An 18840-nucleotide genomic window follows, 5' to 3' on the forward strand; every position below is an offset into this window, starting at 1 on the left:
TATTTTAAGTAAAATGATCAAATATTAGAAATTATATTCTAACCATCAATATATTTTTTAACAATCTCCGGTGTCCTTGAATTTAGTTCGGTATTGATACCCTTAAATAATCAGATACTATCATATCATTATTTATTTTATTTTATTTTAAAAATAAAATATAACAAAAAAAATCAATCTCCCAATTCTCCTTAAGATGCAAGAATTTGAAAATTTTATTAGAGAAAAACTTTGAAGGATTTTAAAAAGCTTTGTGGCAAGTAATTTTCTAAGCGTTTCCCCCTACTTGTTACCGTTAACAAAATTATTATACTTTGGCGAGTCCGTGAGTTGGAGCTAGAAAAAAAAAAAGGTGTAGAGCATTCCATTATAGGCCAATTTTGGAGGGTGGCCTCAGATTCTTTATCAAAAGTGTTTGAATTGTTACAAAAAGAGAAGAGGCTTCACTCTTTTCGAAAAAGTTGGAACTTGTCCTCCTTAAACTACTGGGCTCAACACACAGCTAAAAAGTTGGGGAAAAAGTAAAACGTAATGGTGAAAGTGAAGAGGCCAGGGTTCAAGAAATACTACAATTATGCATGGGAAGACACGTGTATTTCTCTTTATCAGAACAATATCACATGTTTCCATTCCCTGTCTACTAGCTAGTGTAGTGGGTTGGTGGCCCTACATCCACCACTGCGTTTGAAGTTCAAAGAGAGTTTGAACTGATTAAGGAAAGGTATATAGTAGACTAGTAGTAAGAGCATCTTCAACAATCACATCCTAAGTAAAGTTCATAGTAAGATATGCTTTCATAATTTTTTTTATATAAACTTGGTGTATATTTGTTTAGGTTAGCTTTTGGAAAAGATAAACTAGAATTGATTTTAAAATAATTTTTAAATTTTTTTATTTATGTGATAAAAAGAATTTTAATTTTGAATGAATTGATTATGTAAATTGATTTTTAGTTTAAAATGAGATGAATGAATGATTTATACTTAAATAAAAGTAATGCTAACTTGTGTACTAAAGAATAAATATAATAAAATTTACATGAAAATCGTTTTTTAAATTTACTATTAAATTATAATCAATAGTTTTATTGTTTTTTTCAATACGAATTTACTATTTATAGGTTTTCTAACATGTGCCTTTAGGGGAGAAGTTAGCATTACCCTAAATAAATTTATATAAAAGTGAGTTAATCAGTAAATCTCAATATAAAAATCATATTTAAATAAAAAACACTACAAATTTTAACTTTAAATAGAATTAATTATGATGACAAAATCAATTTTACTTTAGAATGATAAAATTACAATTGTGAACTATATTGTACTATGCACTAACGAGTTGATCATTACAGAACCAATGGTTTACTATTTATAGCAACTCACTCATGCTTTATGTTATCATTCACACCATGCATGTCATTCATGGTTCTCATGCATTGCTCACCAGATGCTACCATCCTCTTCGTACATCATACATTGTATAATACTAGGAGCCTTAGGGCATAAGCTACTACTACTTCTAATACCCCTCACAAGCTCAAGGAGAGACAACCGCCAAGACTTTGAGCTTGGTCCTAAAATCCTAAAATGCAGTCGTGCTAAGGGGTTTCGTGAGGATGTCTGCAAGTTGAATTGAGGTTGGTGTTGGAACAAGTTTGATTCTACTTCTCAAACCTTAAGTTTTGATGATAACAAAATATAGAGAACAATTTTGTACACCAATCGTTTCTTTGAATACACAGAATTTGAGCGTAAAATCTGAATTATATGGATTATGATATATGCTAATTTTGAAGAATATGCTCTAAATAAAGACAAGTTCTAAAGAAATTGAACTTTGAAGAATAATATTATCTAAAGATAGAGACTCTGATCAAGCAGACTTTAGGCTCTAGATAAAGATAGATTTTGAATGTTATTTAAAGAAACTCTGAAATGTCAACTGATTTTTAGAAAGAGTTACAAATGAAGAAGTGTTTATTCTTTAGTCAAGACTATGAAGCCTCAGGACTATGAACATTAGACTCGGAAGTCTCACTCTCTTCAAGTTTTAAAGAGAAGACTCTGAAACTCTGATCAAGCTTCAAAACACTTTATACAAGAAGGCAATTATTAGAATAATGAGTGAAAGAAATATTTCTGAATAGTATTAAAAGCGCCAAAATCAAACGTTCCAAAAGGACAAATACGTCGGATAAATACGCTGATATCCTTTGCACTACCTTGATTTTCATGAAAAGGATTGTACTATTGATGTTGCCACTCATTTCATCCTCACCACCACTACATGCAACAAACAAAAAATCATAACAACTATGTTTTGAGGATTTTCCGACTTCACCCTCCAACACATCTTTTCACCATCTAAATGGAAGTTTGGAAAGATAAGATTTTTGCAAGTGTGAAAAACTGAAGAAAGAATTGAGAAAAAATAAGAATCATTTTTTAGAGAAAAATCTTCATCACTACACTTTAAACTTTTTACTGTATAACTTTTCTAAAGTGTAAAGTTTGTATTTCATAATGCGTGTATAAGTGTGTGTATCAGCTTCTTGAAGCAACTTTATAAATTCATTCTCTATTTTGTGAACCCTGATTTAGTTCCTTAAGAGAGTAGGGTATAGTTAGGTTTCTCAAGAAGTCTTTGACAGGTTTTCATTTAGGTTGTACTCAAAGTTCTGATTAGTGGATTAAGTCCTTATTGAGAAGGAAAAATCACCTTGGTGGGTGGACTGGAGGTTGCTTAGTTAACAACGAACTAGAATAAAATCCTTGTGTCTTTTGTCATTGTTGCATCTTGTTGTTTGTTTTCTTGGGTGAAGTAAAAGTTTCAATCTATAAACTCAATTCAAACCCACATTTCTTTTTTTTTTTCCGCACCTTCAGTTTGTACATGTTGAGTCTTCATTCTCTTGGGAGATCATGCTCACAGACAAAGTGGATATCAAGTTCAATATGCTTTGTGCACACATGGAGAATCGGATGTGAGACAATAAAACTGCACTAAGGTTATCACAAAAAAGAGTGAGGAGTGATTCCAACCATAGCAATTTAGAGGTAGGATGGGCAAGAGTATGACATTTGGCTTCAATGCTTGAGATCTAGCCACAAGAGGTTGTTTCTTATTGACCATACATCCACCACTACGTTTGAAGTTCAAAGGGAGTTTGAACTGGTTAAGGAAAGGCATATAGTAGTAAGAGCATCTTGAGCAATCACATCCTAAGTAAAGATCATACGTTAAGATACGCTTTAATAAAAAAAATTATAAACTTGGGGTATATTTGTTTAGTTTAACTTTTGGAACAGAGCAACTAATTTAAAAGTGTAGAATTGATTTTTAAAATAAATTTAAAGTTTGTTTGGTTACATGGTGAAAAGAATTTTGAATGTGAATGAATTGATCATGTAAAATTGATTTTAGTTAAAAGTAAGTTGAACAAATGATTATTATATTTCTAATTGATTAACCAATCCTTCCTAGTATGGTACCCTTACATTCCTAATTGATTAGCGTATTTCGTTTCATTATTCCAAATTCAATCGTTCTTATTATTCCATATCACCCATAACATATCATCCACTCTACCGGTGATTCCTCTTATCCTCCTTACTACAAATTTAATGAATAACCATTTGTGCATCATTCATCCTTGCAATTTGCGGCCTGATCACGTCTTCTAAACCTGCCTTCGACATGAGTTAATACCCTTCCAAATACGATATTTGATTAATACAAGAGTAACCTTCTTACTTGTTCCCACCGTAGACATTAGCCCCAAATAAGTACTTGTGCCCAACACGAGTCTCACACCCATGATACGAGAAACACCCTCCTAATCTTGATTGGTAATATTGCGGTTCAAGAATACCTCTGATTTATACATGTTAATTTATTATCCATACGCTTCTGCGTACACCTACAAAATTTCAATAAGATGACTTACTTCAAAAATATTTACCCTGCAAAAAAGAAAATAATCGTCAGCAAAAAGTAGGTGGGACACCATATGTTCCCCTAACATATTTGGATACCATGAATGTCTCTTGTGTCGGTTGTTCTCTTGATAAGAGAAGAAAGACCCTCTACTATTAGGATAAAGAGGTGTGGAGAAAACATACCGCCTTGCCTCAAACCCCTTCCTGGATGAATAGGTCATACTCGATCTGAATTAACCATTATAGAATAGTTCACTGAAGTTTCACACATTATTATTCGGAAATGCATTGCCGAAATAAGGTTTGTTTCAAAATTTAAAAAACAGTTTTGACAGCATGTATGTTTTTTGCATTTGTTAGGTATGGTGCATTCCGACAACATTGTCAGGGATGAGTTAGAAGCTCTAGAGGAGGTGATTAACGATGTTAAGACGATTTCATATGCGGTGGATGTTCAACAACAATTTACAGATGAAATGACTTTCACTTGTCGTGAACATTTGCTAGAGTGAGTCCGAAATGAAGCTAGTAAACTTGGATTTTGCGTTGTGATAGTAAGGTCCGACAATGGCACTAGTAGAAGGAAAGCATTTGTTGTGATGAAATGCGAGAGGGGTGGGAAGTATGTTCCAACAAATCGGAAGTTAAAACATGATAACACGGAATCGAGAAAGTGTATGTGGTTTAAGTTGCGCATATCTTGTAGGGTTGATGGTTTATGGCGTTTTAGCGTCGTTTACGGACTTCATAATTACGCATTGGAAACCAAGCTACGCGGGCATCTAATTGCGTGTCGGCTAAGTCGTGAAGAGAAGGATTCTATTTTAGAATTATCGATAATCAAAGTTGCACCGAGAAACATACTTGCCGACTTGAAGCGAAAAAGACTAGATAGTGTTTCAAATATCAAAGCAGGTATACAATGAACGATACAATCTCAACATTGTGAAAATGGGTCCGAGGTCGGGAATGCAACACCTTTTGTAACTTTTGGGTGATAACCAATACGTTTCAAGTTTCAGAGCATGTGAAGACAAGGTTACTGTTCATGGCATATTTTGGACTCATGCCGAAAGTATCAAGTTGGTCAACACATTTCCAACCGTCTTTATAATTGATTTTACGTATAAGACCAACAAGTATAGGCTTCCGCTTCTAGAAGTTATCGGTGTGACCTCTACGGACATGACATTTTTGGTTGGTTTCGCTTTTTTAGAATGTGAGAAAGAAGATAACGTTACATGGGCTTTGAGAATATGTAAGACTTTGTTGGTTGATCAAAACAATATGCCTAGTGTCATTGTTACCGACCGAGATAATGCTCTTATGAATGTCGTCGGTACCATCTTTCCATCGTCAACCACATTACTTTGTCGGTATTGTATAACATCAAATGTGAGAGCTAAGCTCTAACTCGCGGTTGGCACGGAAAAAAAGGATGACAATGGAAACATCATCAAGCCCGGTGGTCGATAAGATAATCGACTCATGGAAGGAGGTCTTAGATTCATGTTCCGAAGATTGGTATTTCGAGAATGTGGAAAAATTTCGGACTTTGTGTGTAATATATCCCACTTTTCTTAAATACGTCAAAACTACTATTCTTGAAAAAGTAAAAGAAAAAGTTCACCCCATTTGAGCTAAAGAACGACGACGACTTAAAGGTTATGTGGATAACTTTTCAACGATATTCGTCGAAGGGTCCGACCGAGTTGGATGCAAAACTTCAAAGATCGGGAGAAGACGTTATCAAAATGTTGTGTCGTCCTCAACTACCAGTGTATAACAATATGTAACTTTAATTTTATGTTGAACTATTCATGTAATTTGGATTATTTATGATAAAATTGTGCTTTGTTGCTATGTTTTCGTGTGTCTTGTTTCAGACTATATTTCGGATATGCATCTCCGAAATATCCTTTTTCTAAAAAAGGGGTGTTTTCGGATGTGCATATCTGAATTCATCTTATTTTAACAAAAAATGGTGTTTTCAGATGTGCATCTCCGAAGTCACATTTTTTTTCTAAAAAAATAGGGTTTCTTCAAATCATTACTAGAAATATACGTATTTCCTGCGGAATTACTTGCGGATTTTAGCTAAATTTCCGTAGGAAATGTTTTTCCTGCGGATGCTCTTGCGGTTTTATGTCCCCAGCTAAAATTTTCGTGGGTAATATTTTCCGCAGCTAAATCCGCAGGAAATAATCCGCAGGAAATTTCTACCTCAAATTAAATAAATTTTTATTTTAATAAATTTTTGAACCATTATATATATTTAAATAACTATAATATAAAATAAAATTATAATTTTCAATTTAAATAAGACATTCAAATTCATAGAACAACAAGTTACCATAAAATCTACTACAAAATTGGTGAGAAGTACTTACATAGTCATTACTAAAAATGACTCAAAAAATTAAGTTATTACTAATCATTTGTCAACCAAGTTAAAAAGATAATACAATTCAAATTACAACCAAGTCAAAAAGAAAAAAATACAAATCAAAATTCATTACTAAGGTCTTCTTCATCTGTTTCATCGACGCCATCTTCATTCATTTGTGTGATCACTTTCATTAGTGGGTTGTGGTGGATGAGAAGAAGACCCAACAAATCCTAAATGATTCATTAAAAATGAAATTTTATTATTTGCTTCGGCCATCTTTTCTTTTTGTCGATGCAATTGTTGCCTCATCACCATCTTCTCTTGTTCTTGTCTTTGCAACGATGCATTTAAAGCATGGACTTGACTTCTCAAAACTTCAACCTCTTGAGAGTCACTTGAAAGACTTAAGGGTTTCTTTGATACAAAAACCAAAGTATTAGAAGCGGTTCCAAGACCAAATACCCTACTCCCTTTCTTCTTTCCAACCGACTCTACCCATATATCCAAATCAGGTGGCATTTCAATAGTTGGTTGACTATCGGCTTCGTCCTCCCCTGAAATAGTTGCATTCTGAGAAGAAATCTTCAACTTTTTCTGTTCAAATTTATCCTAAAAGAAAATTAAAAAAATAGTAAGGAATTAAATTCAATAAAAGTTATACTTCCCAAAAGACTTATGTGCAGATTTGAAATTCAATCAAATTAACACTTTCCGAAATACTTACATATGCAGATTCAGCATGAACTCCAACCCAACTTTGATCCTTTTTCTGATGTGTGAAAAAATAGAACTCAGTCAATGATGGATATGCATCCTTTTCCTTTATCTACAAATTACAAAAGAAATAGAACTCAGTAAGTTTATCTATTAGAGTATATACTTCTGGATATTATTATGCCATCATATTTGTGTAGATTTACCGAACTATGAAAGCAAATGGCAAAGCCATTTATGGGATGAGTAAATGAGCACAATGTTGTGGATATAACTGGTTGGAAGGATTTTAAATGACATCATACATCACCTATACTATACTAAAAGGCTCAGCAAAAATATGCATTTAAAATTGAAGTTGAAGAGGAAGCAACTGACAAGAAATTGATCTTGGTATCCTACTTAAAAAACCAGCCATCCTTCTTACTTGGGTGATTTGGACAAACAACTACCAAATGAGTAAGTCAAGTCATTCTATAGATGCTTTTTATCGTTATGTTCCGGGTTAATAAACTTTTTGCTCTAAGAAATATAATGAAAAACATATAATATATACCATTCTTTTCCAATGCAAACGATGAGGAATAAACCCTCTAGTGTGAAGAGATGCGCCGTCCATAGAAGACTGGTTTCTTTTATTCGTTTCAGATGTTTTTTTAAAATTTAACGAATTCCAATGTACCAATAATTTCTTCCACGCATCAACTCCCATCCAACCCGGTCTATACTCCAAGTCTTTGCGAACATTTGTAGTAGCTGAGACATCTTTGCTGCACCTCTTCTTTCAAAGCTACGTCGCACCGTAACCTTGTGTTCTGGTGGTCATGAAAACTTTTTCTATATTAAAAAAACCATGTTATACATCCTTCAAATATACACAGCAAAGCAAAATGAAATTAAGTGATTACATTTACATGATTGTTGAACATTGCTTTGAGGAGCTGTAAAATGGAATGCATCTGTTGTGCCTTGTATCCAATTAATAACATGACAATAAGGATCATGCAAATAATAGGGTTAACAGTAGTATTCACCTAACAATTAACATAAACCTAATTGCCAACATACAAGGTACATATGCAATGCTATTCGGTTCAATACAATACCAACAGTGAGGCACCTCTTATACAATTCATGCCATTTCCAAACAAGCCAGAGATTAATATATGCAAGAATCAATAAACAAGCCAGAGACTAATCAATCCTAACCTAACTGTCAAATAGTCACAAACTGACTCAGATTCACTAACAACCATGCCACCTCTTTGAACCAAAACTAACAGTTTCACTTTTCTGCTAACTGCTTTCTAACATCTTAACTAACTGAATTCATATTCATCACCAACCTATATTAGAAGTTTAATACAAATGCACCAACCAATATATGTTTAGGCAATGTTTAAGATTACCTGAAATAAGTCAAAGAAAGAATCTCTTTGATTAGTTGATAATTTCTTCCATGATGGTTTTCCCTAACTCAAATGAGTGCGTATGATGTGGGCAATTTCTGCAACTAACAATTTATGATGATCAAACCTAAAAAATAGACATTTTAAGCACGAATATTGACTTAAAGTGGTGAAAGTAATGCGAGTAAGAGACTCACGCGTCACCTTCCGGAAGTATTGGGATTTTAGTTCCAACGGTGTCTCCACTAACATGGCTAGATGAAGATGGGGCTCCAATGACTATAATTTGAGAAGGGATGGGTCGAGATGGATGTTGAGAATGAGGTTGGGATTTTAGAATTGAATACTTAAAAAAATATGCTTACGTATTCTTGAAACCACCACGGAAAGTCAGCTTCTAATTGTTTATCAACAATATCGTCATTGAGATCCCCCTACATGCTTTTCAAACTTTGGACATACATACTACATAATATATTGTTAAGAATTAGTGTCATTATTAGTTGAATAAATATAGATATATTTATTGCTCAATACTTACTCAATAATGGGCTTAACCTCTTTGTGCTCATATATATTGAGGCACTCAGACACTTGCAAACTTGGTTAGAAGGGTGTTTTAAGATCCCACGTCAACTAGGTATGTGACTAAAGCATTGCTGAAAGACTATGAATTCCACTATAAAATGTATAAATGACATTCTAATGTGAACCATTAGAAGATGTCAATGAATTAGTCACCGAAAATCCTAACATGTAAATCTGCACATCCTTATTAAATAAGTCATTAAAATACTAATTAGTGTCTTGATTAGTGTTTGATTAATGATTAGTGACTCACGTTTAGGAAGAATATATGATTAATAACAAAGCATGGTTGTTGAACTTAAAAGGATGTATAAGTTCCAAAATAGTACAATACACAGTAGGTAGCTAGGGACCAAATCACATAATTTATATATATATCAAATTCAAATTCTAAGTTCATAACCCAACTTTAAGTTCTAAAGCTCAGTTAATCACACAACTAGTCTCATCATTCACCACCAATGATATCATTTGGATGACATCCAGAAGAGCAAACAGAACCTAACAGCTCACGTGTAGTTTTATAGTCTAAAGCCAAATACTCCCTTTATGTAACAAGGTAAAGTAGACAAATAACAAAAATATTCAAGAGACACAACGAGAGTACTACTATGAGTTGTTCTGGAGCAAACAAGGTGAGTATGATCTGGTATTTTGCGCAATAGAGCCTCGCATTTTTCAGTAGAATAACACAGGGTTGGTTCAGTTGTTTTATGCTAACTTTGAATCTTGAAAGATCCTTACATATATCCAAATAAATGAAGCCATTTATTTCAAAGGCATTTTGCATGAGCAACTGGAAAATAAGGGCAAAAAAGAATACAAGTATGAAGAATGGCCGGATTACAAATACATTACATATTTTACCTGGAAAATCACAAATTTCCAGCAAATAGATAGAGAACATAGAAAAAAGCTATTACTTTAAGTACTTCATGTGGTTATTATACATTATTGCTTCTTAGGTTGTTTATGTCACTTACACATAATTTCCTAAGATAGTACTAAATATAATGCAAATTCAATACTATCTAGCAAAATCACAGACAAACGGCGGAGAAGGGTTGATTAATTGAGAAGATAAGTTTAAAGAAATCTGTGATTGAATGTGTTTACCTATCCAAAGCGGTGGATAGAACGCTCAACCAGGAAGCAGACAGAGACAGTGGATAGAAATACAAATTGATTCATCTATTGCTTAAATATTACCATCTAATTGATTCCTAAGTGAAATACAAACTGATGGATTTAATTACTTATTCAAATAAATGTTTGAAATCAACAAGGCACAAGATAAGGGTAATTCAGAACCTCCAAAATGATTTCAATTGATATTCACAACAGTAATAACAGTATCTCTGTGAGATCAGAAAAACGATATTAACTGAGTTTTCACAAAAAGTATAAGGAAATAGTCCTGGATTCTTATTTCACAAAAATGCATACATTAAACACTGCTTATTGTTACAGTAGTGTGAAATGGGACTCTATAAACCTCGAACACCCTTTAACATTTGAAACCATAGCTATGGAAACTGATACTCTTGTAACATTCATGATTTCAATTGCTTTTTAGCTTAAACCATAACTTGATAGCACTGGTATTTCTTATTAATTGTATTAAAGAAGACCAATCTGAAGATTTCTATGATGAGGACGAAGTGTATCTAATGTCAAGAGAATACCTAAGTTGAAGAGTGAAGATGAAAAAGACGACGACACTAGGGTTCGCGAAATCGTGCTCCGGCAAGGTTGCGACAACAGAACACCGACGAAGATGCGGTGATGGGACTCCGAGGAACGGGCTACGACTATGGTGAGGTTGCGGCAAAGACCAATTGATTTTTAGGTTTTTGAATTTTGTTTGAAGTTGAGTAATTTCATTAACGTTAAGCAAAGTAACAATTTTGTTTGAAAAATTACAATATCAGTAAAGTATAGATAACTTTTGTTTCAAATATAATAACAAGTTAAAGTAGTGTCTTAGTGGTAGTTACTTGTTGCAATTAGTGGTAGTTACTTGGTGCAATTAGTGGTAGATAACTTTTGTCTCAACACTATCCTAGTTCCCATCTAATTTAATTTTTCCCAATTTTTTTATAGTTTTTAATTTTTTTTTTAAAACTTTCATCCCTATTATTTTTTTATAGTTTTTTAATTTTATTTTTTAAAAACTATCATATCTATTATTAAAATATAAGTTGAAGAATTATATATATATATATATATATATATATATATATATATATATATATATATATATATATATATATATATATATATATATATATATATATATATATATATATGGGATGTATCAAGTAGGAGGGTTTTTAAAATGAGAGATATGAGGATTAAATGATAACCATTGGATTGGATATATGGTCTTGATCAACATTAATTACAAGCATAAACAATTAATGTTCATCTAGACCATATATCCAATCCAATGGTTATCATTTATTCCTCCTATCTCCTATTTTAAAAACCCTCCTACTTGATACATCCCATATATATATATATATATATATATATATATATATATATATATATATATATATATATATATATATATATATATATATATATATATATATATATATATATATATATATATATATATATATATATATATATATATATATATATATATATATATCAAAATTTGCATACCATTTATTTATTATATTAAAAATTAAGTTTAAAATTAAAACTAAAAATTAACTAAAATACATTATAAAAATAATTAACAACATAGAAAAAATTAGGATTAAAAATTAAAATTAAACTAAATAAAAAAAATTTAAAGGTAGTGCAGTGACAATGTAAACTATTACACATACAACCAATTAAAATACTTACACTTGCCATATCATATTAATTTTTTAAATTTAAATTATGTTTTAATTAGATACATGGTTGTGATTGGTAGACAGTGTAAAAATATTTTACACTGTCCGTCCATATCCCTTTTTCTCCATAAAAACACCATAAAAATAATTAATAAAATAGAAAAAATAATGATTAAATTTTTTTTTTATAAATTAAAATACTGAAATACGGTAAATTCGCAGGAAAATTTCCTGCGAAATTACCTGCGGATTTTGTATTATAGTTGGATTTATTTAAAATAGATATTCGTAGGAAAATCCGCAGGAAAACTTCCTGCAAAATTACGTGTGAATTTTATATTTTAGTTAGATATTTTGTTTAAAATATATATTCCGCAGGTATTCCTGCGGAATTTGCTGCTAATGTTGGATCCGCAGGAAATTTATTTTATTTAATAAAGTCCCACGAAAATCCGCAGGTATATCTGCGGAATAGTTTCCACAGATAATTCGAGTATTTCTAGACGTGGCGGAGCTAGAAATTTTAGGCAGCCTGGGCAAAAACTTTACACTATTTATTATTCATCTGTTTTAATTTTCACACCTTATTCTTACTAATTTTGCCCCTAATTTTACCCCTGATTTTATCTAAAAATCCATTATTAAATTGAGGGAAGTACAAAGAAAATAGGGGTTGAGCCCGGGCGCCTGCCCGGGCTGGCTGGGCCTTGGCTCCGTCCCTGTTTCTAGTAGTGGATATGCACATCCGAAATCACACTTTTTGTAAAAAAAAAAAAAAGACTTCGGAGATGCACATCCGAAATTTAGGAGTTTTTACAACCGGTGTCCTAGAAAGCACATGGGTGTAAAAAGAAATTCTCAAATATCATCACCGCAAATATTCCAAAACTGTTGGTAACTAGAAACAAACTCGTGCGTTCGCACGGGTTCAGGTACGGGACGCGCAGTTGTTTCAGATGTATTTTTTTTAATATAAAAAATATATATAAAAAGTAATTAATATTTTAATCAGTAATTTCATGTTACCGTTAACATTCAATATTTTGATAAATATATTCATTTTCCCGTTAATATTCAATATTGCGATCAGTAAGTTCAGGTTCCCGTTAAAATTCACTATTTTGATCAGTAACTTCATGTTCCCTTTAATATTCAATATTTTAATCAATAACTTCAGGTTCCCGTTAATATTCAACATTTTGATCAGTAACTTCATGTTCCCGTTAATATTCAATACAAATAATCAGTAACTTCATGTTCCTGTTAATATGCAATATTGTGATCAGTAACTTCATGTTCTCGTTAATATTCACTATTTTATAGCAAAAAAAAATCACTATTTGATCAATAACTCCATGTTCCCGTTAATATTCAATATTTTAATCAGTAACTTCAAGTTCCCGTTAAAATTCAATATTGTGATCAGTAACTTTATGTTCCCGTTAATATTCAATACAAATAATCAGTAACTTTAGGTTCCCGTTAATATGCAATATTGTGATCTGTAATTTCAAGTTCCCGTTAATATGCAATATTGTGATCAGTAACTTCATGTTTCCGTTAATATTCACTATTTTGATCAGTAACTTCATGTTTTACGTTAATATTCAATATTTTAATCAGTAATTTCAGGTTCCCGTTAATATTCAATATTGTGATCAGTAACTTCATGTTTCCGTTAATATTCAATACAAATAATCAATAACTTAAGGTTCCCGTTAATATGCAATATTGTGATCAGTAACTTCAGGTTTCCGTTAATATGCAAAGATAAATGTTTTTAAGTGTGAAAAATTATTCAATATTTGAATCAATAGTAAAGTTGTTACCGCTTATAACAATAATATATTTTTGTATATGAAAATATTTTAATAAACAATATGTTTTTCCCCGTTTATAAATATTATTTTTGTTTTGACATTATTTATAAAAATATTTGAATCAATAATAAAGTTGTTGTCGTATATAAAAATATTTTAAGCACAAATGTATTTTTGCCCGTATATAAATATTATTTTGTATTTTTACTACATTAGAAATAATGTATCATACATGTTTTGTCTTACATTGTGATTAAAAAAAGTTTATTTAAAAAACTTCTCTCACACACAAACTCACTATTTTCTAACACGCCGCCCTATACTTCCTTATTCATCCCATTATCAAATTTCACCATTAAAAAACATAATAAAATACTTTCTTATCCTAAAATGTTGTAATTAAAAAAACTTAATAAAAAATATTATGAATAAAAAATAATATTTAAATATTTAATATTGTAAGAAAAATAATATTTTATATTAATGACTAATCCATCTCATAATATCTTTCATTATCACAAAAAAATATTATATGATTAATACATAGATTAATTAACTTTTGTCTCACCATCTATCCTAGTTCCCATCTAATTTAATTTTTCCCTATTTTTTATAGTTTTTAATTATTATTTTTAAAACTTTCATCCCTATTATTTTTTTATAGTTTTTTAATTTTATTTTTTAAAAACTACTATATCTATTATTAAAATATAAGTTGAAGAATTAAATATATATATATATATATATATATATATATATATATATATATCAAAATTTGCATACCATTTATTTATTATATTAAAAATTAAGTTTAAAATTAAAATTAAAAATTAACTAAAATACATTATAAAAATAATAAACAACATAGAAAAAATTAGGATTATAAATTAAAATTAAACTAAATAAAAAAGAGTGTAAAGGTAGTGCAGTGACAATGTAAACTAACTTTCTCCATAAAAACACCATAAAAATAATTGATAAAATAGAAAAAATAATGATTAATTTTTTTTATATAAATTAAAATATTGAAAAAGAGTTTAAAAGTAGTGCAGTGACATGTAAACTAACTTTTTCCATAAAAACACCATAAAAATAATTAATAAAATAGAAAAAATAATGATTATTTTTTTTTTATATAAATTTAAATATTGAAATATGGTAAATTCGCAGGAAAATTTCCTGCGAAATTAACTGCGGATTTTGTGTTGGATTTATTTAAAATAGATATCCGTAGGAAAATCCGCAGGAAAACTTCCTGCGAAATTACCTGTAGATTTTATATTTTAGTTAGATATTTTGTTTATAATATATATTCCGCAGGTATTCCTGCGGAATTTGCTGCCAATGTTGGATCCGCAGGAAATTTATTTTACTTAATAAAGTCCCACGAAAATCCGCAAGTATATCTACGGAATAGTTTCCGCCGATAATTCGAGTATTTCTTGTAGTGGATATGCGCATCTGAAATCACATTTTTTGTAAAGAAAATGACTTCGGAGATGCACATCCGAAATTTAGGAGTTTTTACAACCGGTGTCCTAGAAAGGACATGGGTGTAAAAAGAAATTCTCAAATATTACCACAAATATTCCAAAACTGTTGGTAAAGGGCGGATTAAACTCGTCTAGGCCGGGGCTTTATCCGGATGCATATGGCGTAAAGCTTCGAACAACTCCTCTTTGAAAATAGGAGCAAGGAGACTCATTATCCTCATTTGAAATTCTGCTGGATCCCTAACCTCACCCCATGATCATCACAAGCATCACAGTCTTCTTAAAATCCTGTCTCGCCGTAGCCGTCATGTGAAAGAATTTCGTATTCAAAATCACCGTCTTTAAATTAGTTATTGTAGGAATATTCTACACGCTTTGGGTCTCATTCAATATCTTTATGAATTTATTAATGCTGAATGAGTTTTGCAAATGGTCCAACTCACTTAAAATCACATAAATTCATTCACATTTGATGCATGAACCAAGCAGTTAAATTATATTTGGCTCAATGAATCTACCAATTACAATAACATGTTTCAAGCCATATCATGACTATTCAATGTGAAACCAATATAAAACAAAATATATAAATAAATTTTACAACAGTATATAATGTTTATACATAGATACATATAAAGTTCTTTTATAACATAAAATAAAAGAACCTCATGTTCCTTGCATTCATTTTTATTGATTAATGTAACCTCTTCTACTTCTTAATTAATTTAACAAAAAAGAAAAACAGTTTGATTATTATTATAATTATAACAATTGATCAATCTTGGACTTGATAGGTAACATGGTTTGTTCATCTTGTAATCCAGAAGACATGATCTGCTCAAGACTTCTCAAACGATCTCTGATTTCAGGAATTCTCATATGAATATCAGCAATCTCTTGTTCTTTCTGAGCCAATGTAACCAATTCCGATTCCAGCTTTTCTCTCAACGATTCCATTTCGCGATCATTATTAGCCTTTTCGATCTCCATATCCTGATGCTGTCCAATGAGTTCAATATTTTCAGTGATTTCATCTAGCGTGTTACGCAACCATGCTACGCGAAGATGCGCAGATTCAATATCCTTAACAATATCCAACAACTCATTCACTTTAGACTTAGTTAATAAATCAGAAGAAGATTGTAACTCTTGTACCACAAAACATACACATTCCATGTAATACGAACGAATTACAACTGATTCTAAATCACAGCTTGCGCCGATATCGCCATACTTATCAAGTATTGTTTGTAGAATGGAGCCAAAACTTTCTTTGACATTGTATTTTCCAATTTGAATACGCGATTCAGATATCACACTATCCGTATCTCCATCACTACTAGTTTCTACTTCTTTGCTGCTGTTGTTGTTGTTGTTGTTGAGAGTAAGTGGAGTGTCAGAGAAACTAAAATCTTTGGAACCAGTTTCAACAGAATGTGTAGTAATTGGAACAATTTCATCAGAAGCAACAACTTTGTCCTGAATAACACTATCCTTAACTTGGTCTTTAGCCTGTCAAAAAGAAACACATAGTTGAAATATATGATTAAAAAGTTTGTCTAAAGAGCATGAGGTAAAACAGACCGTACCATAACATCTGAGATGTGTGATTGAGCAGAAATTGGTCCAGAAGAAGGAATGATCTCATCTGTTTTTGACTCTATCTTTTTATTCTCAGAGTAATGTGGTTTTGTTGATGAAGCATTGGAGTTGGAGAGATTATTGGTTGTCCCATTTTTTTTTGTTGGAACACTTTGAAGAATAGGGGGTTCTGGCTTAGAACCTACCTTCTTCCTATGATCAATCTTGGAATGAGGAGTGGCCCCTGCAATCCAATTGTAATTGAACCAAGTTATTTATACATCAAATTCCAAACTGAATGATCTTAGTATATCCACAATATCTACACATGAGCTTAAAGTAACATTTTTGTATTAAACAAACTGCAAAAACTTTTGATAAAATTTGCAAGTGTATACGATTGACTCGATACTAACAGATGTGATTATAATTTAAAATTGTTATACATATGTTTGTAAAAATAGATTGAATCATAAGAATTTGATGAAAAATCTTTATTTAATCAATTTTCAAAACTTTTTTAAAGTTTGATATTCAGCCATGCGGCCGACTAATTCAAAGGAATCAATCCTACATTCCACTAGTGGAAGGTCTGTTTAAACTCAGAGTAATACCCTGTATGGATTAGCTTAACACAAAAACTGTTACTAATTAACAAAATTCGAATCTATAACTTTAAGAGTAGCAAACTCTCAGGATTCAAGTCTTCACCAACCATGAACCCGGGGTTTCAAAACACTAACTATAAGTAAATTGAATAACCTAAATATAAAGAGGAGGATTTAACCTGAATTGGATGATGATTTGTTGTTGCAATTGGCATCACATGTATGATAAGGATTAGATGCTTTAGGACAACCAGGATAAGTTCTTCTTTCTCCATTAGTTACCTTTTTGCCCATATCACCATCTGTAAAACTTCTCCCATAACTTGAAATAGTTTTTCTATTAGATTGTGGTTTGTTTCCCTTTGTCTTTTGAAAACAAGCTTGTGTGCATTGATGGTAAGGATTTGAAGCATTTCCACAATTACTACTGTTAGTAGACATCACCTAAACATGATAATAATAATGTGTTCAATTTCAATCAAATAATCCAGATAAAAAATGAAGAAATAATAAAAAGCAATAAACTCACATCCATAGGAATTATGATAAGAAGAATGAGAGAAAGTGAAAGCAGCAACGAATGAATGAGAAAAGAGAATTGAGAAAGATTGAAAAGGATGAAGCGTGCATTTATTGGACTGTGTGGGGGGGTAGGCGTGGCGGGTCTCACATTGCAGCAACGTTGACGAATGGAGTTTCCATGGTGACCATTTGACAAGTTTAGACTTTTGAATTTTTGTATGAAATGAATCATCATGGTATACGTATACTTGTCAAACTTCTTTGTCTTCTAGACACCCGTGTGAATCTCTTCTTTTTATAGCTGAATATTCCTTACAAACGGGTACTACTAGAAACCGTTGAATCAAAATAACCAACCAACATCACTTGGATTATCATCTTCTGCAGTGTCAACAATATTTGAACTTCCTAATCTTGTTGCTTCTATTTTACTAGATCAGATTTCAACCATGGAGAGATGAGAATCAATCTAATACAAAAGAGACCAACATATTCTTGCATTGATTTTGTATTAAGTGGCCCAACCAATCAACCAAAAGATTTCCTTCTAATTTTAAAAAGTATAATTTAATAATTAAAAATAAAACATAAAAAATATAATCATATATTAATAAAAAAATTAATTATAATTATTTTGATTTTTTAATCAATTTTATTTTTTAATGTATTGAATTTTTATCATAGTATTTTTTCAATTTATTAAATTTTTATTATAATATTTTTATATCTATTAATATTTATATTTTTATATCAATTGGCGTCAACTCTTCTTTTTTAAGATAGTCGTCAATTCATATGGCAACACCTCTATGTTCCAATTTTTTATATTTGAAAGTGGGTTACTTTGGGAATTAGTTTGGAAAGTTGGTTACTTGGGGAAAATTATTTTTAAAAACTAGGTTATTTAGATAAAAAAATCCATGATT

At 31.0% G+C, this 18840-nt stretch overlaps 1 protein-coding gene across 1 annotated transcript; it reads right to left on the bottom strand.

Annotated features, from left to right (window-relative positions):
- Positions 1 to 15776: 15776 nt before the first annotated feature.
- Positions 15777 to 18375, bottom strand: LOC131655045 (uncharacterized). Its single transcript, XM_058924953.1, has 4 exons — positions 17922 to 18375; positions 17572 to 17836; positions 16793 to 17028; positions 15777 to 16715 (listed from the first exon to the last, which is right to left on the bottom strand). The coding sequence occupies exons 1-4, from the start codon at positions 18147 to 18149 to the stop codon at positions 15966 to 15968; spliced, it is 1479 nt and encodes a 492-aa protein (XP_058780936.1). The 5' UTR covers positions 18150 to 18375; the 3' UTR covers positions 15777 to 15965.
- Positions 18376 to 18840: the final 465 nt, after the last annotated feature.

This window comes from Vicia villosa, linkage group LG3 (assembly GCF_029867415.1).
Source record: "Vicia villosa cultivar HV-30 ecotype Madison, WI linkage group LG3, Vvil1.0, whole genome shotgun sequence".
In the NCBI taxonomy this organism is placed as follows: Eukaryota; Viridiplantae; Streptophyta; class Magnoliopsida; order Fabales; family Fabaceae; genus Vicia; species Vicia villosa.